This window comes from Rutidosis leptorrhynchoides, chromosome 6, assembly GCF_046630445.1.
Source record: "Rutidosis leptorrhynchoides isolate AG116_Rl617_1_P2 chromosome 6, CSIRO_AGI_Rlap_v1, whole genome shotgun sequence".
Taxonomy (NCBI): Eukaryota; Viridiplantae; Streptophyta; class Magnoliopsida; order Asterales; family Asteraceae; genus Rutidosis; species Rutidosis leptorrhynchoides.
Window position 1 is genome coordinate 383,472,770 of NC_092338.1, and position 22,184 is coordinate 383,494,953.

At 34.3% G+C, this 22,184-nt stretch overlaps 2 protein-coding genes across 2 annotated transcripts; one reads left to right on the plus strand and one right to left on the minus strand.

Moving 5' to 3' along the window:
- Positions 1–10,315: 10,315 nt before the first annotated feature.
- Positions 10,316–12,410, plus strand: LOC139852519 (MYB-like transcription factor ODO1). Its single transcript, XM_071841818.1, has 2 exons — positions 10,316–10,586; positions 11,640–12,410. The coding sequence occupies exons 1-2, from the start codon at positions 10,324–10,326 to the stop codon at positions 12,178–12,180; spliced, it is 804 nt and encodes a 267-aa protein (XP_071697919.1). The 5' UTR covers positions 10,316–10,323; the 3' UTR covers positions 12,181–12,410.
- A 659-nt stretch (positions 12,411–13,069) lies between these two features.
- On the minus strand, positions 13,070–15,622 carry LOC139855896 (uncharacterized). Its single transcript, XM_071845138.1, has 2 exons — positions 15,502–15,622; positions 13,070–13,856 (listed from the first exon to the last, which is right to left on the minus strand). The coding sequence occupies exon 2, from the start codon at positions 13,836–13,838 to the stop codon at positions 13,305–13,307; it is 534 nt and encodes a 177-aa protein (XP_071701239.1). The 5' UTR covers positions 13,839–13,856; positions 15,502–15,622; the 3' UTR covers positions 13,070–13,304.
- Between the last annotated feature and the right edge of the window lie 6,562 nt (positions 15,623–22,184).

A 22,184-nucleotide genomic window follows, 5' to 3' on the forward strand; every position in this document is an offset into this window, starting at 1 on the left:
TTGAACAATTCTTGTAAACTTTGAAACAAGCTTTATTTTGAAATGAAGGCGACATATTTTGGTCAAACGTTATCTTAAAGACTTATAATCAGGTAATGGGACCCACGTAGCCGACGCCGTCACTTGACGATTTGTCGGGGTCGCTACAGTTGGTATCAGAGCCTTGGTTGTAGGGATTTAGAGTTCATTTGTGTCCACCCCGAGTCATAGGGTACATAGGTGAATCTAGACTACAACCGGCATATAGACTGAAGTAGGAATTATTTGACAAATTGTGCATTTATACTCGAACTCTTCTATCATATCTAACTCGTATTCGATCTTGATCTTACGTTGATAAATTTTGTTGATGCGCCACCTTGACTTTATGAAGTAATGTTAAATGCACATGAGAATCAGGGTAATATAATTTCCGGGATTATATTACGGTGATTCACATGGACGTTCCGACATTATGACGTAAAGAATTTAAGGCGAGTCAAGGAAAATTTTCTCTCTATCCTTATTCCATACTGTGGTTAGTATTGTTGAAAATACTAACCAACGATATTCTTGTGTCATGAAGGAACAATGGCTCACCAAGGTCAACACAACACTCCTCTCGAAACTCTTGAACAAGCTCTTCAACGAATGATAACCACCGCCGTGGGTACGGCCGTGGCCGATCGCTTTTCTAACAACAACAATCATGGGGTCGGTAATTCAAACGGGGGGTGCTCCTACAAAAACTTCATGAAGTACAATCCTCCCACTTTCAATGGAACCGAAGGACCGGTTGCTCTCACCCGATGGTTCGAACAAACAGAAGCCGTTTTTAGTATAAGCGGTTGTCGGGACCAAGATAAGGTCAAGTTTTCCACCCTCACTCTCACCGGTATTGCTCTCTCATGGTGGAACACGTATGTACAATCGGTGGGTATCGATGAAGCCCTTACACTCTCTTGGACCGAATTAAGAGAAAGAATGACCACCGAATACTTCCCGCGCGAAGAGACTCGAAGGCTCGAACAGGGGCCAAGAAATTTAAAAATAGCCCGAGATGACCTCGAAGCTTATAATCAACGGTTTGCCGAACTAACCTCCATTTGTCCAAACCTCCGGGCTCCCGGGCCCCAAGGAGTTGAGTTTTACATGGATGGCCTCCCTAAGAGCATTCCACACGGGGTAATGCCATTAAGACCCGCCGACCTACAAGAGGCTGTGATGATAGCCCGCCGATTTATAAAAACGGTGGATGAAATTGAAGCGCTGGCACCAACGGCCGAGGCCCAACCAGTTAACAACAAAAGAAAACATGAAGCCTCTCCATCAAGCAACCACAACCACAACGACTCCACCAAGAAGCCTTTCACCCCCGGCGGCAGGAAAAATTATGCTGGAACACGACCTTTTTGCAACACGTGCCACAAACATCATTATGGAAAATGTGGCGGACCATTTTGCATCAAGTGTCAAAGAAGTGGCCATGTGGCCCATAGTTGTAAGGGTGCCGCCCCCGTCGCTAAAAAGGTGCCCAGTGCACGCAGAAGGGGTGCTTGTTTTGAATGTGGACAACTGGGTCATTTTAAGAATGCATGTCCCAAGAAGAACGCCCACCCTAATGTACGCGAATGAGCTTTCAACCTTAACACATAGGATTCCCGGAACGACAATTAGTTACGGGTACGTTCCTTCTCAACGACTCTTATGTTTCATGTTTATCCGATTCGGGTATCGATAAATGTTTTGTATCCAAGGCTTTGGAGCCTACTCTTTGCACTCCACCCCTCCCCCTAGATATTACTTACGCCATTCAAGTGACCAACGGGAAACCATTGCGTATCGATAAATTTTATCGGAGGGAGTACGTTAGACTTATTGGGTAGGTAATTTGAACTTTGATTTGACATCTATAGAACTAGGGAGCCCAAAACCTATACGTTAGGAAGGGAATGTTTTCCCCACATATATGTGATTCTAGTGAACTAAATGATTTCCGTTTAAGAACCGATATCCTCTTTCCCGTATCAACAACCTCTTGAACTGTTACACGGATCTCGCGTATATTCTAAAATCGACCTTCATTCTGGTTATCATCAATTGAGGGTTAAGGGAGAAGATGTCTCCTAAACCGCTTTCCGAACTCGCTACGATAGTTATAAATTTCTTTTAGTGCCGTTCAGTTTAACTAAGGCTCCGCCCGTATTCATAGACCTCCGGAACCGCGTATGCAAACTTATCTAGACAAATCCGTTACCGTACTTATAATTGATGTTTTAAGCTATTCAAGCGGAAAGGAAAAACGGACAACGTCTCCGTCTTACGCTCGAACTCTTGAGAAAAGAGCAACTCTATGCCGAATTCTCCAAGTGAGAATTTTGGTTAAACAAAGTCCAAATTCTAAACCATGTTATTAGTGGTCAAGGTAAAAAAAAAAAAAAAAAAAAAAAAAAAAAAAAAAAAAAATTAATTAATTAATTAATTAATTTTGGAGAAACCCTCACGACTCCGACTTGTATTCGTAAAATTTTGGATCTCGCGATTATTACCAAAGATTAATTTCCAATTTTTCCCGTATCGCTCGTCCTTTAACCTCGTTAACGTACTAAGGGAAAGAATTAAACATTTTTCGTGTCCGGACTTTGAACGTGATTTATTTTTTTTTTTTTCACACCAACCTTACTAGATAAATTCGTGTGGCACAAAATGGAACTCAAATATAGAAATATTTCTACTTGAACGCCGAAAGGCATACTCTCTCGTCTCAAAAATCAACATAACTAAAATTCGTTATTTTGCACTAAGAATTCGAATACTAAATTGTGGATCCGATCAATTTTCTCGTCATCCCGTACCACACTACCTACCTCTGTTATTTCACCGTCACCGTCTGATATTACTGGGACTTAAGATAACACACGATCCAATGATACTTCACTCTTCTTTGACTTAATGTCATTGTGTTTCTAATAATCGGCCAACTATTATTCAACCCCGAACTAAACAACTACGTGTACGATCTCGTTTCTCTTTCAGACTTCAACTTTTGACAACTAGAGGCACGATATGGCAACCTCGAGATGTAAGCTCATCCTATTCTAAGTCCTCATTTCACTCCTATCTTTATCGCTCACATTTCCGTTTAAGGAAACTCCTTGTAACATTTCTCCATGGATAGAGAAACTCCTCATATTACATTAGTATTCGCCACGAGGGTGAATAGTCCTAACGAACATTTTTCGAACCCTAACTGACTTGTTCAAACATATCTTAAGAGATTCTATTCCAACACGGTGTATCCTTGTCAATTATCCCGTATCGAAATACTCGTTTCACTTCTAGTTTTACAAGAAACCTTGGAGACCCGCTTAGACATGAGTACCGCGTACCACCCACAAACCGATGAACCAAGCAAACGAACGATTTACGTCTTGAAAAGACATGTCACGAACTCGTATTGTCACCTTTAGTAGATCACTCTTACAACAGTAGTTACCACTCGTGTGTTCGCACGCACTTTCCGAAACCCCATATGACTGCTAATGTCATACCCCTGTTCATTCAATCAAAGCAAATCACCGAATCTGAACTCCATCAAGAAACAACAATTGAGATCTTTCAAGTCCGAGAAGGGCTCGAGACAACCCATGGTCGCCAGAAGAGTTATACCAAACTTAGATGAAAACCTCACAAATCCCAGTGTGTAGCCGCATAATGTTGAGAAACCGCACCTTGGAAAGGTGTAATCCATTTTGGGGAAATCGAGAAAGGCTAGCCGCAATATCGAACCTTTTGAAACCTTGGGGCGTATTGGGACCGCTTCCTACCGCTTAGAACTTTCGACTCAATTAAGTTTCCTTTTACCCTACATTTCGTGTAACAAATTTGGAAACGTGTCCTGCGGAACAGGAACGTGCAATCCTGCCAGATACACCAACTATTGATGACAAACTTCTCTTCATGGGAAAACCAGTTAAAACCAGGGATCGTGAAACCAAACCTTAAAACAACATATGATCCCGACCGTCAGGTTCGCTGAAATGTCCAAGGACGTACCTTCACTTATTCGTAGAATTGGCAACACGAGATCTGGAGGAAGATTCAACAAATACTACTTCCAACTAAATTTCGGGACGAAATTTCTTTTGAGGTGTGGATAATGTAACATCCCGCGTTTTTCCGTTAAATTTATTTTAACACCGTCTTTTTTTTTTTAAATAATATCTTTCGCGATTAAAATTTGTATCTTCATTAACTAACGTTCATAATATCCTCGTTATTTAAATATAACGTCACCCGTTTACTCGAGCGTTTTTAAAATATTCGTTTGGTTAATTCCCGCACCCGACTACAAACTCGAGGGACCATTTTTGCCATATGGCCAAACTAATCACTAGTAGTTGACTAAGTCAACTACTTCTCCACCATTCCCCACATTTTTAATTTCTTTTCTTTCTTCTTTTCTCTCAACCAAAAACTCAAACCTTAAATTCTTCATCATCTTCAATCATCATCCAAATTCAAGCAAGGAATCAAACATCAAAACAAATTGTACTTTTGGAATCCCCGTTTCATCCTCTTCGATTTGATACCAACCTCATTGATTTTGGGTAACATTTCTAAAACACTAAATTTCTCTAAATTCGTTTTAATTACTTGAAATGTTGTTAGTTAGTGACTATGGCTCGTGTATAACATGAATATATGATTTGTTTGCTTGATTTGTTGATTTTGGTGTAACTAGCTTGAAAATGAAAATTGTATGCTTAATCTTTGATTTGAATGATTAAAGGTTGTTAGATGTTGAAAGTTGATGTTTTAAAAGTGTTACTAGCATCATTAGCTTCATGTTGATATATAGATTGATCAAAGAAACTTCAAAAACGTGATTATTGATTTTGGTGTTGCTTGACTAGGGTTTGCTAGTTCTTGAAATGAATTTTTGGATGCTTGAATGCCATGGAATGTTAATTGTTAGTGATTAGTTGTAATGTATGCTTCATTACCTTCAAAACGGCATATCATATGTGTAAATTGGATTCCCGGAACTTAAAATGCATATTGATGAACTTGAGGCTTTGAAATGAGCGTTTATTGATCACATGACGAGAATTCGATTGTTGTAAATGATGTTTTTGTTTGAGGATTTGCGTTTAGTTGTGTTCCTTGTCAAAAGAGCTTTCCAACGGTATAAGATACGTCTTCTAATTGTTTGCGGTTTGCGTTTTGCGTTTGTTTGAAGTTTTGACCAAGACTTGAACCTTGAAAACGACCTGACACCAGACCATGTGTTATGTCGCGGCGCGACACCCCTTGCCGCGGCGCGACATTTGCCTTGTCCAGATTCTGTCCAACTTTTCCATTTTATCAAAAATGTTTGCCATGTTCTAGACCTCCAATTCACATGCAACTTGTTTTAACATGCTTATATATGAATAACTAGCATAGAAAATTTGTCCGAGACCCGACCCGAACGTGTTGACTTTCGTTGACTTTGACCGACCAAAGTTTGACTTTTTGTCAAACTTAACCAAATGATTATGCAACCTTCCTAACTTGTTTATATACTTGTATCTTGCATGAAACTTGGCAATTTGATTTCACATGCTAAATAATCGAGTCGTAACGAGCCATAGGACTAATTGAACATCTTTGACCTATCGTGTTTACCGTTATTGATACGACCTATTTATTTAGGTCAAGACTAGCACTATCCTTCGCACACGTTATTTTGTGAAGTACTTTACTACTCGTGCACTCAAGGTGAGATCATAGTCCCACTTTTACTCTTTTTGAACTTATATTTGGGATGAGAAAACATAAACGATTCTTTTGAACTAAGTGAACACAAGAACGGGAAAACAAACATTCTACATACGAGTTTAGAACAAAATCCTCAATTCGATTATCATTAGTTACACTTGCCGGGTGTAAGCGAGAACTTATGTTATATGGCCATATGGGTTGACAACCCTCATCCTTGACGGTTCGCTACCGTCTACGGATGAAATATATTTTCGAGAATCAGTGTTTGTTCTAGCACTAAGTGATGGGGTATACAATGGAAGGAATGTTAAGCTTTGATAATTGGGTGCTCGTGAAACAAACTTTTGGAATGTATTACTATTATTTCATTGATGCAAATCTTGTGGTTCACTTGTACTTACTTACTTAAACCTATGATTTCACCAACGTTTTCGTTGACAGATTTCTATGTTTTTCTCAGGTCTTGCACGATATGTGAAACATGCTTCCGCTTACTATTTGATACTTGCATCCGATGTCGAGTATACATGCATTTCATGGAGCGTCTTTTGACTTTACTTTAAACCGTGTCGCCTAGATTTCAATCGTATCTATAACGTTGTAACTTAACTTTTGGTTGAACAATTCTTGTAAACTTTGAAACAAGCTTTATTTTGAAATGAAGGCGACATATTTTGGTCAAACGTTATCTTAAAGACTTATAATCAGGTAATGGGACCCACGTAGCCGACGCCGTCACTTGACGATTTGTCGGGGTCGCTACAATATGTCTTGTTACTATTTGTGTCAAACACATCACAAAATTCCAGCGGCTAGCCCGAAAGATGATATGATATGATCTTTGAAATTATTTCTTACTTTAGTAACATGTAAATGAATGAGATTTACAGACTGAAAAGATTCAGAAAGGGCGAATATTTTTCATCTACTATACAAACTTGAAACTAGTATGGGGCGTGTATTTAATTGCAAGGTTGTTATCGATCGGTTTAAAAAAAATGTTTGGCATGGCGGAAAGCTAATCTTCTATCATATGGAGGTCGGTTAACTCTAATCAAATCGGTCTTAGGCACGCTTAGTTCTTATTATTATTCTCTTTATAAATGCCCCGAAACCGTGTTAAATGAATTGGAACGCCTTCGTTCTAATTGTTTTTGAGGTGGTAAATAAGCGGAAAGGAAAATTCATTGGGTGAGTTGGAACCAAACTCTAGCCTCACTTGAAAATGGAGGTTTAGGTATTGGTAGGCTATATGCTTTTAACCATGATCTAATGTTAAAGTGGATTTTGCGTTTTAAAACAAGCACAGATGCGTTATGGGCCAAGATCGTCGATGCAGTTCATGGTTCAGAACCATGCATTGATAATATTGTTGTAAAAGGAGCTAGTGCTTGGTCGGCTACTATCGCCTTATACAAAAAGGATATTGATTGTAATGTTATTCCTGTTAGCACGTTGCGATATAAAGTTGGGAATGATTCCTTGATTCGATTTTGGAGTGATAACTAATTTGGTAATGGGAACCTTCGTAGTAGATTCAATCGTTTATACCACTTGGATTGTGATCAAAACTGCACAATGGCCGAACGTTTGTAGATGGTGAATGATGTGAGGAATGAATAAAAACTGCAACTGTTTGTAGGATCGTTTTAGATCCAGCACCATGTACAACATATAAGCCCATGAGTTCCACATTTCTCTAAAACCAATTGGTGATAGAGAGAGGTTCCCATAAGCTTATATATGCACATTTGTTTCTTTCACTTTCCGATGTGGGACACAATGAATCGATTAGCTCCAACAATCACCCCCTTAATCGATTCATTCCACGCTACTTTCACGGACACGTTCAATACCATCTCGACTCTTCCCGGACACCCGACCTCCTCCTCGGTCACGTCCACAGTCATCTCGATTTGAACCTCCACTACCATTCTGCACCGTCCACACATCTGGGCTATAACCAGGCTCGGATACCATTTGTAGGATCGTTTTAGGTCCAACACCATGTATAATATATAAGCCCATGAGTTTCACATTTCTCTAAAACCAATTGGTGATAGAGAGAGGTTCTCATAAGCTTATATATACACATTTGTTTCTTTCACTTTCCGATGTGAGACACAATGAATCGATTAGCTCCAACACGGTTGTTATTGGACCTTGGTGATGTTCGTGTATCGGATAAAAATGATTCTTTTAATTGGCTTCTATCAAAGGATGATGGTTACATTGTGAGTGATACACGTAAGTACATTGGTTCCTAGCTTGTTTACGAATTCGACAGTGGCAACTCGTTTTGCCGTTTCTTACCGAGAACGGTCAACATTTTTATGTGGAGAGTAGCTTTAAATAGGCTACAAACAAGCCTCGATCTTTCGCTAAATGTCTAGAATTTGAGTCGATAGGATGTGTGTCATGTGATTATCGAGTGGAGTCGCTTGATCATATCCTAATTGGTTATTCTATTGCTTTGGAGTTGTGGCGTAAGGTTCGGGTGTGACTAGATGCTTCAATGTCGTCATTCGAATCTTGGTCAGAATGCACTGCTTGAATTGACAATTGGTAAGCTTCATCCACGTCGAAAGACTGTTTATATGTGGTAGTCGCTTGTCTTATTTTGCACGTTTGGAAATGGCGCAACGACGTGATGTTTAACTCGAGGAAAATAAAAAAAGATTGTATTTTTTCGATTATGTTTGTCTGTATTCATTTAGCTGGATTACTATTGGAGAAAAGGCGATAAAAAATTGGAACGAATGGCTTATTAAGCCGTTGTAATTCTAGGCGTTTAGCCATTGTATTTATTTGGTTTTGAGCTTTCTATCGCCTTGGTAAAAGGTCCTTTTTAATAAAATTTTTGTCGTTTCAAAAAAAAAAAACTTGAAACTAGTTATTAATTGGCTTCAATACTATGAAATGTATCCAACTTAATTAGGACATTCAATCCATTCATAGTACATGTGACAAATTATTCGTATAGTATTTCATTGTGTGTATTTATTCTTAAATTTATGGTAATGGAAAGAATCGGGAAGAGTGAAAAGAATAAAATGCAACTGTAATTTATGAAATAAAATAATCTCATGAACAGTACTTTGCATGTTTTGTAAAGATAATATTGGTAATATATTGTATATGGTAATATGGTAATGTGTTAACTCGTAGAGAGGGAACGTGACACCTTATATAAACGACAAACTAAATTACGTGCATACAATACCCATGAATTACTCGTACATGTTTACTGCATTCACAGGTACATTGAAAGGTCGAATCATCCGTAACACAAACACTATATCTTAGTTCAATACGCTTTTTAATAAAATAGGGTTGATATTAATAAACTTACATGTCCGTCGAAAAATATTTCCGACTCCTCAAATCGTAAATTGTAACAACCATAGTCATTCGGAAATAGAAAGAATCAAAAGTTTGCTTATAAGTTTATGAAAACCTCCCTCTATCATCAATTGATTTTATATTATTAAATGAGTCATGGACTTATATGTATGACATATTCTCAGGCCTAAAACAATCTTACAAAAGCTATCAGAGCTATGGCTGTGGCTCAGATGTTGATGGTGCAGTATCGAAGCAAGTTAGCAGAGAAGTTAAAAATGTAGTTCATTGAGTTTTGGTATATTATTTTCCATAGTATTTTGGCAAGTTACGGCAATTGATATTTAAAGCAGGAAGATTCCAGTACCTAGAAAGAAAGAGCAGGTCGATTGCATAGTTGTGCAATAAAGATTGAATGAAAAAATAGCAGCATCAGACTTATATATCTATGATCAAAAAAATAACAGTTGGTTGTCAAGAAAAAAAAACAGAAAGAAAGCAGTAGCAAGCATGTAGCAAGTAGCATGTAGTTAAATCAATTAAGGGGTGATGAAATAACCGGTTAAAAAGATGCAAACCATAGTCCTACATCAAAAGTAGAAATAAAAACAAATGTATGCTTATAAGCTTATGAGAATCTTTTTATGTCATGAATTGATTTTATAGTATTAAAGGGCACATGAGCTTATATGTAGGACATGTTGTCAAACCTAAAATGATCATAACAATGATATCAGAGCTATAATTGTAGCCCAGATATGAATAGTGCAGTATCGAAGCAAGTTAGCCGAGAAGTTAAAAATGTGGTTTATGAAGTTTGGTGTTATATTTTTCTTTGCTTAAAGTCAGGTTATATTTTTTAGTATTTTGGCATGTTCCAACATCATATTCATCAAGAATTTGTTCGTTTTAACATTTGTTAATGTACAAGGATAAAAAATGAAAATTCCATCATATATTATTTTAAGATTTCATATGTAACCCCTACTATGTGTTTAATTCCTTTTTATCTCATCTCCCACCACCAGATACAAATTGTAGTTCACCTGTTCCTTTCATGGACAATGGTGGACCCCCTACTCTCACTCTGACTCTCTCTCTCTCTCTAGGATCTATATATATAAAGGTTGGTGGTGCCATATCTTAAACTGGGTAAGTACTGTGTTTTTTTATCAATATATTAGCATTTGCATAATATTACATATACATCGAAGTTAAGGTGGTGAATAATTAAAAATGGGGAGACAGCCATGTTGTGATAAACTAGGGGTGAAGAAAGGGCCTTGGACAGCTGAAGAAGATAACAAACTCATCAACTTTATCTTAACAAGTGGCCAATGTTGTTGGCGTGCTGTCCCTAAGCTTGCGGGCCTGCGTCGTTGTGGGAAGAGTTGTCGTCTCCGGTGGACCAACTACCTTCGACCCGACTTGAAGCGTGGTCTACTTAGTGACTCAGAAGAACAACTCGTGATTGATCTTCATGCTCGTCTCGGCAATAGGTAAGCCTGATCGCGTTCAGTTGGGTGAATGGATAAGGTTTTCTATATTCAGTCCATCCGGAGAATTGAATCCTGTAATCGTTTTTAATCATTTTCTCTGACTCAGAATATGGTGTTACCTCTTATAACCCCAACTATTATATTAATTTTCGAAAACTATTTATCTACATATTACGTTTTGATACGTTACATATAGAAAAGTTGTGCAACTTTAACTTTTTATTGACACATGATTACTACGGAGTAATATTTTTTCAAAGGCAATTGAGACATATGATTATTTTTTTAATTTAATAAATGGTTTGGTTTGAAATTTTCAGGTTATTGTATTTGGATTAGGTATCAACGCGTACGTTTTTATTAAAAGGACAAAATTCACACACCAATTACACTATAATTCACGTATACGTTCACAACATGATTTATATTCCCAACCCCTTGGTTGAAAGAGACACCACAATACCTACAGATTAATGACCTTTTGGTATCAACGCCTAACGTTTTATATATAGAATTAAAGAATGCATTTTAACAAATATAACACATACAAGTATTTTGACAAATTTGAGAGCTAGGATATTCACCAACTTTTATATATACAAAAATAATAATTCTTAATCAAAAGTTTGGGTTTTTTCTTTTAAAACTGAGACTAATGATGAACTGAAAGATATGTATGATCATGGCGATTAATTAAATACATAAAAATTTTAATGGCCGACATGTTTCATGCTAAAGCTACGATGAGATAATTTTTTAGTGCAAAATTTGGTTGGGGTAATTTTCAGTCAATGGAAAAAGGTGAACGAATTATATCGAAGTAACAATTCACATATGTAGATTTATCTTTTGTTGCCACAAATGTATATATATTTAAGATATATAACTTTTTTATATTATTATTATTATCATTTTTTATACTATGATTATGATTATGATTATGATTATAAAAGTGAACGTTGATCTATTCTGTGGGACAAGTAGATAGAGTTGTCATGTTTAACTTTCACGTTAACTAAATATTTTCTTCTTTTTTTTTTGTGTGTGTTTCAGGTGGTCGAAAATTGCATCAAAATTACCAGGACGAACAGATAACGAGATAAAAAATCACTGGAACACTCATATAAAGAAAAAACTAATTAAAAGAGGAATTGATCCAGTCACTCATGAGCCACTTCAAATTCAATCTCGCAGTTTAGAGACATCATCTGAAAACAACAACAATAGCCATTCATCACCACCCGAAAGTGGTAATGCAAGTGGAAATTCAGACGAGAACTCGAGCTCTTCACCACCCGATAATTGTTCAACTTTAACTAGTGAAGAACCTGAAAAATTATTTGGAAGCCTTTGTGACGACGAAAAATTGCTAAATTATCTCCTAGGTAATGACGAGCCGCCTTTAGTTGATTCAATGACTTGGGAGCTACAAAACAACTTACAAAGCTTTGAAAACGGGTGCTTCACCTCTTGGGATGATTGTGCTACATGGCTATTGGATTGTCAAGATTTTGGTGTTCATGATTTTGGGTTGGATTGTTTCAATGAAGTTGAGATGAACATTTTAGATATGGACAACAAACAACCAAAATGAAGTCATGATTTGAATTAATTCATGTTCTGTTTTTCGTTATGTTGGAATGTGTTCCGTACTAAAACATTTGTACTAATGTATATTGTACATGTTGAAATTAGCTAGTGAATTATTAGGTTTCTAGTGTTAGTAAACGACATCATGTATTTGATGGTAGAAGAAAACACGTGTTAGAAGAGTTTTCTCACCATCAATTAGGTAAGTTATAAAACGAAGCCAAAGGCATGTCAAAATGGGAACTAATGTGAAGAATCAAGAACTTTGAGGGTTTTTGGAAATACCAAAAGTTCTTGTATATATAAGTCTTCTGTTGTTGAAAACAATGTAATTATATATTTCTTTTGTTTTATCGGTGTGTTAATTTTCTCCTTTGATTTTATGTTATTTTACCAACATCTAAAAGGTAAAAGGTAAATTAGTGAAATATTAATCATGTCATTTTTAAGTTGAACTAATCATCACCGAGTCATTTTCTGAGTGGTATAAGCTCTGGGTTGGAACTGAGTCCTAGTTGACGCATATTCGAATCCAGAGGGGAGATTTTCTCAAAGATTCTGTTGTGGTGAATAAATGTGTATACCCTAAGCCACTCGGCATAATCCAAAGTACACCGGGTATCTAATGCGGCGATAATGTGTGAAGAGTTTCCTCCTAACGCGTGTGTGGGTGACAAATGAGAGCATTCGATGTCGAAATAACCATTTAAGAGGGGGGGGGGGGGGGGGGGGGGGGGGAATCAATCACACACAAACTTTGGATCTATGTAATTGTTGGGCCAAACAGTAATTTTAAAATTTTGTTTTGAAACCTGAAAAAGTTGCATAAATGAGTAATAAGTAAATTTACTCATGAGGTCAAGCAAAAAATTCATGCTTTAATAGACAAGTGAAACATTGAATTCCCACAAGATACCATCAGTCAACTACCATGTAGCCTTATAAGTTTTAACACTAAATATCAATCAAGACACACAAACAATGCATGTAAAACACAGATTGTGTTCCAATGATTCAACAAAATCATGGAATGATTCAGCAATATTGAGTTATTATTCATCCGTAACCACGACACAGCTCAGATCGTTGTCTAACCAAAACTAGCAAAAATCATGTGTATTAAACATCTTAATGATTTTCAGGACTGCCTTGCTGCCTTATGGTACGCGCACAATCAGCATATTTCTTGACCAGAGTACTGCATTTTAGCGGGTCTTTAGTGTTCTGTTTGTAGCATTCCAAACAAGCGGTTAAATCAGCCGAACAGGGCATTGGTTTTGGTAGTGGAAGTTTAAATTCTTTATCATGAAGTTCCTTTGCCTTTTGTGTTACTTCAACAACCATCTCATTTTCCTGTTTCTGTAGTTTTTCCAAAACCTTTTCACTGTCTTTAAGGGTTGTACGGATGGCTTCCAGCTCAGCGTTAGCGGGCGGTGCAGGTGGCGGAATTGGGAGGTACATTGGCGGCCATCCTGTAGCAGGGTGGTCGCTTTTTAGGGCTCGAGAGTCATCATGGATCTCCTTTTGGTTAGTGGGTTTAAGTTGGTTTTGTTGGGAGGTTTTTGGTTTTTGTTTTCTTGTTTTCTTCTTGGCTTTGTTGTTTTCATCAGCTAATTGTTTAACTAAGTTGCTACTTATTTGAATGGTAAATGCATCATCCATAGTTTTCAAGACAACTTCCTGAAAGATTAAAAAATTAAAATTGTTACCATTCAAAAAAAAAAAAAAAAAAAAAAAAAAAAAAAAAAAAAAAAAAAAACGAATATGTTATTGTGCCACCAATTCATTACCTGCAAAGATGCAATGTGTCATTACATGAATTTTTAGATCTTTACATACAACTAGCATGTCAAATACAATTACAACAGTATATTATTTCAATAATTTGCTAACTTATAATATGCATTATTAATTATTAATATTAATACACTATAGAAAGATTTGCCCAGTTTGTGTTTTTAATTTACCTGTTTGGCCTGCTAAAGATTATAACATAACCCAAATCAGCCTATTCATAAGTAAATGGGTCAATAGGTAAAATGTCTCGAAACTACTATTCCAAACAGCCAAATATTAGTACAAGTGCGTGAAATCAACTTGGCTGTGACCACTGTCTTGATGATTTATAGCAATATATCCTTTTCAGTTATGAAAGCCTAAACCTTAAAGTTGCACTATATGTGACAGTATTGGTTCTATTCATGAATATGAAGTCTTTGAGGACTTATTCTAACTATTGCAATACAATGACGGTTAATAAATCAGGTAATACTTCAATTGACAAAGAATGCAGCGCAGTTCAGCCTCTCATCTCCTTTGTTGATTGATCATAACTAATACACATACGTTAACACAATAGTTTTGACAATCGGTGTATCCCTAATGCAATAGAGACATCAGCAGACTTAGTATTTGACAGATTGACGGTTTTCAACTTCGGTGTAGATCAAGTCTCAGTAACAAAGCCACCCAGAAACTCAATTTTGCATTACCAAAAATAATAAGCCAGAGTCTACGTTACATGCCCAAGTGGTTCGGGCCCTGACATCCTTGCAAGAGGTCTCAGGTTCGAATCTAACAGCCAGGGAGTATACCTGATGGGCCGCGTACACTAGAGTATGAGGTCGGATTACTCACCCTTCCCGGGTAACCCGAACAGGGAAAACCTTACAACTTTAACTTTGACTTTATATATAAAAAAAATATATGAATAAAGGTTGCTGTCATTTGAAGTTACCCTAAGGGGCTGTCTGATAAAACGATATCATACAACAACAGATCATTCATAAGCCCGATTAATTCAAAGGCTCTGTATAGATTTGACTATGATGAAACAGATAGTTCGATGAACGTTCTGAAAGACTGCAAATTACAATGATAATAATCCCAATTCAAAGGCTCATTTATGGCTGAATTGAACTTAACAGTTAAATCGATATCCTAAATTTCTAGTATACTGTATATATAATTTATATTATACATATATGCGAAAACGTAACAGAACAAAACTATTAACATATATTTAATCATTAATATTCATTTTAAGAATTTAAGCAAATATCACGAGTAACCACAGAGATCCATTTAAAAGCCTAATCTGATAATCATCTTATTTACTTTTTTGATAATCATAAATGTATGTATCTAAAATCTAATTCTAATCAACTAATGATATCAAAAACACAGATTATGGATAGCATATATACAGAAAGCCCCAAAATCTGAACTAACAGCACCCAAAGTAAGATCGTACCCGTTCAATCGAGCATATACATATGATATAAGTACATCAATTGATAAAAATCAAAATTAGGTTAAAAATTACCTTCTTCTACTTAGGAATTAAAATCCTGTTGGTCGCTGAAATCGAATTCGCCTTGTTGCTGAAATCGTGAAAAGCAAGTTCGTACACAGGATTGAAGGGATGTAAGATACAAGCTGGGCTATAGGGCGCTTATTGGGCTTATAAAGCCACTTGTTTTCTTTTTGTCCAAGTTGCTTCTCATACATATACATATTAGGAAAATAATTCTTTTTTTTTTCAACTCAATTTATATCTATATTTAATATTTAATATTTAATCTATATTTCTGGCTTGGCTAGAAATGATGAAAAAAATACTTTTTTGTTGTTTGAAAAATCAATTTTTGTTGTAAATTTAGTAGTTAAATATGGATGGTAATTAGTCAAATATGGATAGTAAAATTTGTACTATATATATGTGCATAATGTAAGTTACAAAAACACACATATACATTAAATACATCACACCTCTCTTCAACCTCTTTCTCTCCTATATCTTCTACAACACATCTCTCTTTTATTGGTTCTTTCAATTTGAATATATTTAACCAGGCCACTAAAGGTAGTTATAAGCCTACTGAAATATAACACGTTATCAGCACGAAGTGCTCCGTATAATCAAGGTTTATCTAAGCAAGCACACGTCACTAATCAAGGTAAGAAATTATCTAACTTTTATTAACTTCTCTAACATTTATATTTATGTTATTTAAGTTATATATGGTCGGTTATACCGCCTGAATTATATTTCTGTAATCTAACTTTTATTAACTTCACTAACATTTATATTTATGTTATTTAAGTTATATATGATCGGTTATACCGCCTGAATTATATTTCTGTAATCTAACTTTCATTAACTTCACTAACATTTATATTTATGTTATTTAAGTTATATATGGTCGGTTATACCGCCTGAATTATATTTTCTGTAATCTAACTCTTATTAACTTCACTAACATTTATATTTATATTAATAAGACCTCATGATTGTACGCAACAAGTCATTTGACAACACGGTACTTTATGTACGCAACACGTCATTTGACAACACGGTACCATGGGTCGAGATTAATTCCGATCAATACGAATACGATGGGGTCTTTATATGTTATCTAACATTTATGATTACTTATGCAATTAATCATTATTTATTTCATGCATACTAATGTTTATTCTTAAAAGTAAATCTTAAAAGTTAAAATAAGAAAAAGTAGTTTGTATTTTTATTAAAAGTAAATCTTAAAAGTTAAAATAAGAAAAAATAGTTTGTATTTTTATTAAAAGTAAATCTTAAAAGTTAAAATAAGAAAAAATAGTTTGTATTTTTATTAAAAGTAAATCTTAAAAGTTAAAATAAGAAAAAGTAGTTTATATTTTTATTAAAAGTAAATCTTAAAAGTTAAAATAAGAAAAAGTAGTTTGTATTTTTATTAAAGGTAAATCTTAAAAGTTAAAATAACAAAAAGTAGTTTGTATTTTTATTAAAAGTAAATCTTAAAAGTTAAAATAAGAAAAGTAGTTTGTATTTTTATTAAAAGTAAATCTTAAAAGTTAAAATAAGAAAAAGTAGTTTGTATTTTTATTAAAAGTAAATCTTAAAAGTTAAAATAAGAAGAAAAAAAATCTTGTCCTTTATATTACTCATACGCGTTTTGACATAGTGACTTTATTCGTTAACGTCAACTAACGACGTTACAACGGTCATATATACATAACGGTTGTTAACGTCAACTGACGACGTTACAACAACTATATTTTTCAAATATAAAATAAACATCTCCGTTTTCACATTTTCACAAATCAATCTTCATTTTTCAGATTACTACTCTCAAAAAGTTTTTGTAAAAATGATTCACACAAGGATGATTTTTCCTATTGTATTGGTCATATTAACTATCATCATTGTTGCTAATATACCACCGGGTGAACCTATATTCTATCCTGCCCTTGTGGTTTTATTATTTGTAATCATACCATTATTCTGTTTGTTTGCTACTTATGAATTTAAAATGATTCTAATTTCATTTTATTATTTGTCTATGAATAGAAGTTGATTATGATTATGATTTATGTTATTCATCTTTTTGATAATAGAAAATGTCGAATTTGAAAAGGCTTAAATTTGCTCATTTAGAACAAGTGGGAACAACTACTTAACATGGGTTATGAATGTAGAAAAACATCTCGAATCAAACGGTATTTTAGAAACCCTGAATGAAAATAACAATTATTCCGAACAAGAGAAAGCAATAGTAAGTATTTTTTTTTAGCAAACATATTGACGAGTCCTTAGAATCTACATATTGTATGATCAAAAATCCAAGTGTATTATGGAAAATACTCAAAGATAGATACGATATTAATTATCAAAAAAAAAAAAAAAAACGGTGATCCATGAAAGAATAAAATTAAAGATATTAGTAGACGCTCTTATAAGAATTCCGGAAATTCTTATTAATGATCTGGTAACGTGGATCATCAGTCTAGTATTTCTTGAATACATGAACATCTTGTTTAGCTCTACAAATAAGTCCCAAAAGAAAAGAAAACGAGAGTGAATCTGTTGACAAATCTTGATTAAATTAACCCTGAGCTACCTTGAGACTTGAATGGTTTGAATTTTCTAAGATGCCTAGTTTTTTTATGTATCACTCATAAATAAATGGTTTTAGACCATAACGCATATGTTTTATTAAGAGTTATCTTTTATGTACTTCAGATTATAACTTGTTTGTAGGTAATATAATTTGATTATCTTGCTAAAATATAACTCATTATTTGCTTATCTTATTTGAAGTTTTAGTATGAATCCTGCAGAAATACAACATCAATTAAATGGTAAAGACCTATGTATTGCAGATAGTAGTAACATACACACTATGATCAAATCTAAGAAATATTTCATTGATTTAAATCAAATGAAGGAATTATAAATACTATATCAGCTCTTGCAAACTTGATATAAGAAACGAAAAAGGCAAAATTTCATATTACCAAATGGTACGATTTTTTTTTGTAAACAATGTCTTGTTTTCTCCCAAATCAAAGAGAAATTTGTTAAGTTTCTCTGATATATATCATAATGGATATGATTATCAGTCAATGATAATCGAAAATGAGAAATATCTATGTAGCACCGAAAAGCGCATAGGATTAAAAGCGCATATGATAAAAAGCGCATATGATGAAAAGCGCAACGCATATGATTAAAAGCGCATATGATAAAAAGCGCATATGATGAAAAGCGCAGCATATAATTAAAAGCGCATATAATGAAAAGTGCATATGACGAAAAGCGCAGCACATATGATTAAAAGCGCATATGGTGAAAATGATATATGATGAAAAGCACATATGGTGATTAATGAAAATCACATATGGTGATTAATGAAAAGCACATATAGTGATTAATGAAAAGCACATATAGTGATTAACGAAAAACACATATGATGATTAATGAAAATCACATATGGCGATTAATGAAAAGCACATTGAAAAATAATCACCAATGTTTCTTGAAAGAATTCAAGGGTATATATATGGACCAATTCATCCATCATGTGGACCATTTTTCTAATAGACGCATCTAACGCATGGTCTCATGTTTGTGTGTTATCAAGTCATAATATGGCATTTGCAAAGTTTATTGCACAAATTATTAAATTAAGAACACATTATTCTGATTACACCATTAAAAGGATGAGACTTGATAATGCTAGTGAGTTAACATCTCAAGCTTTTAATGATTATTATATGTCTACAAGGATTGTTGTTGAACATCCAGTTGCTCATGTGCATACACAAAATTGGTTTAGCTGAATCAATAGATAAACGCTTACAGCTAATAACTAGACAATTAGAAATGAGTACAAAACTCTCAATATTTATATGGGGACATGTAAATTTACATGATGTGACATTAATTCGCATTAAATCAAGTGCAAGTTATAAATATTCTCCATTACCAACTTAATTTTGGTGGAGACCAAATATTTTCCATCTTAGAACATTTGGTTGTGCAGTGTATTTTTAATTGAACAACCACAACAAATGGTTCCTCAAAGAAGGATTGAAATATATGTTAGATATGAAACATCTTCAATCATAAGATATATTGAACCCATGACGGGTGATGTTTTTACAGCAAGTTTTGTCGATTGTCACTTTAATGAAACATTGTTTCCTATATTAGGGGGAGAAATGAAATATAAATAAAATGATGTTTCATGGTGTGAACATCAATTAAGGAATATTGATCATCGCACAAAAGAATGCGAAAAGAAAGTTCAAATATAATGCATATGCAAGAACTTGCAAATTAATTACTTTATGCATTTAAAGATACAAAAAATAAGTGACTAAATCATATATACCAGCAGTAAATGCTTCAGCTAGAATTGAAATTATAAAAGCTGGCAATAATGTCACGCATGAGTCTTTGCTACGGCAGAAACGTGGGAGACCAATTGGTTCCAAAGATAAAAATCCTCGAAAAAGAAAATCAGCTGATAATGAGGTAAAAGAAAGTGTTCAACAAGAACCACAAATCAATACTCCTTCTGCAGAGGATATTGATAAATGTAAATGCATAAATTGCAATAAATTATGCAATATTATGAAACTGAAATGAAATGAAAAATCTTGATGAGATATTTTCATATAATGTTACAATGACATCATGAATAAAGATGATGATCTGGAACCAAAATCTGTCATTGAATATCAAAATAGACGTGATTGAACTCAACAGAAAGGAGCAATACGAGCTGAAATAGAATCGCTCAATAAAAGAAAAGTTTTTGGATCAATCGTTATCACTTTTAAAGATGTGAAACAATGGGATACAAATGAATTTTTATCCGAAAAGAAATGTGCAAATGAAGTTACAAGGCAATACTAGACTTGTAACTCAAGATTTCCCACAAAGACCAGAAATGAATTAGGAGAAAAATTTATCCTCCTATAATGAATATAATTACTTATTAGATACTTAATCAACCTGGTAGTTATTTAAATGCATCTCATGGATGTTGTTACTACTTATCTGTATGGATCACTTAATAGTGATATATATATATGAATATACCTGAAGGGTTAAGGTATCATAAGCATCTAATGCAAAACCCAAGGGAACATATTCCATTAAATCACAAAGATTTCTAAATGGGTTTATACAATCGGGACGTATGTGGTATAATCGATTAAATTACTACTTGATAAGAAAAGGGTATACATATAAACTTATTTGCACGTGTGTTTTATAAAAACAATGTTCGGATATGTGATCATAGCTGTTTATATCAATTATCTTAAATAAAGAAATCTATGAAGCCATTCAACTTCTAAAGAAAGATTTTAAAATAAAAAAAAATCAAGTATTACGTTGATTTACATATTGAGCATATAACTAATGACTTACTTATACATCAAACAACTTATACCGAAAAGATTTTAAAATATTTTAATATGGACAAGACAAAAACCATTAAGTACTCATATGGTTGTTAGATCTTAATATTGATACTAATCCATTTCATCCTCTAGAAGATCATGAAGATCTTCTTGGTTCAGAAGTTCCATATTTTAGTGCAATTGGGGCTCTTATGTATCTTACAAATTATACAAGATCTGACATTTCTTTTGCAGTTAATTTGTTGACAAGGTTCAGCTCAGCCCCTACCAAAAGACATTGGAATGGGATCAAACAAATAGTTTGATACCTTGGGGAACTACTGATTTATAATTATTTTATTCTAACAACTCGAAACAAGATTTGTTTGGTTATACATATGCAGATTATTTATCTGATCTACATAAAGCTAAATCTCAAACTGGATATGTATTCCTAAATGGAGGCACCGCAATATCATGACGTTCTCAAAACAAACACTTGTTGCAACATCATCAAATCATGCCGAAGTGATTGCATTACATGAAGCTACTCGGGAATAATTTTAGTTAAGATCAATGATACAAATCATTATTGATTCTTGTGGACTAGAACGCTATAAAAGCCCAACAACTATCTATGAAGATAATACAGCTTACATAGTACAAATGAAAGAAGAGTATCAAAAATGACAGAACAAAATATAAATGCTGACGAGGCGCTAAAGCTATAAACGGTCTTAACGGTCATAAGTTTGATGGAAAAGAATGGTATATTGGTAAGGCTCAGAAAAAGACTGAAAGGGAATAGGAATTGAAACAACAGTTTGAGCAAACCATGAAGGAGACTGTAGACAAATCACAAGGGTCAAACTTGTACATAAAAGATTTAGATGATACAGTTTCAGATGAAAACTTCAGATTCTTCTCATATACTCAAGATCTCGTAAAAGACAACCAGATTAAAATGAGATACGTTCAATCAACAACTCTGCTGATCTTTATACCAAAGCACTGTCAATCGCTGTTTTCAAAACATACGTTCACAATATTGGCATGAGGCAAGTTCAAAAGATGTGACGACTCAGTGTTGTCTACTTGAGGGGGAGTCAACTCTATGCTGCACTTTTTTTCCCTTAGCTAAAGTTTTATCCCACTGGGTTTTCTTTAGCAAGGTTTTTAACGAGGCAGTATTAATTGCTCTTTAAAAAAAATTACCATCCAAGGGGGAGTGTTGTAAATTTAGTAGTTAAATATGGATGGTAATTAGTCAAATATGGATAGTAAAATTTGTACTATATATATGTGCATAAT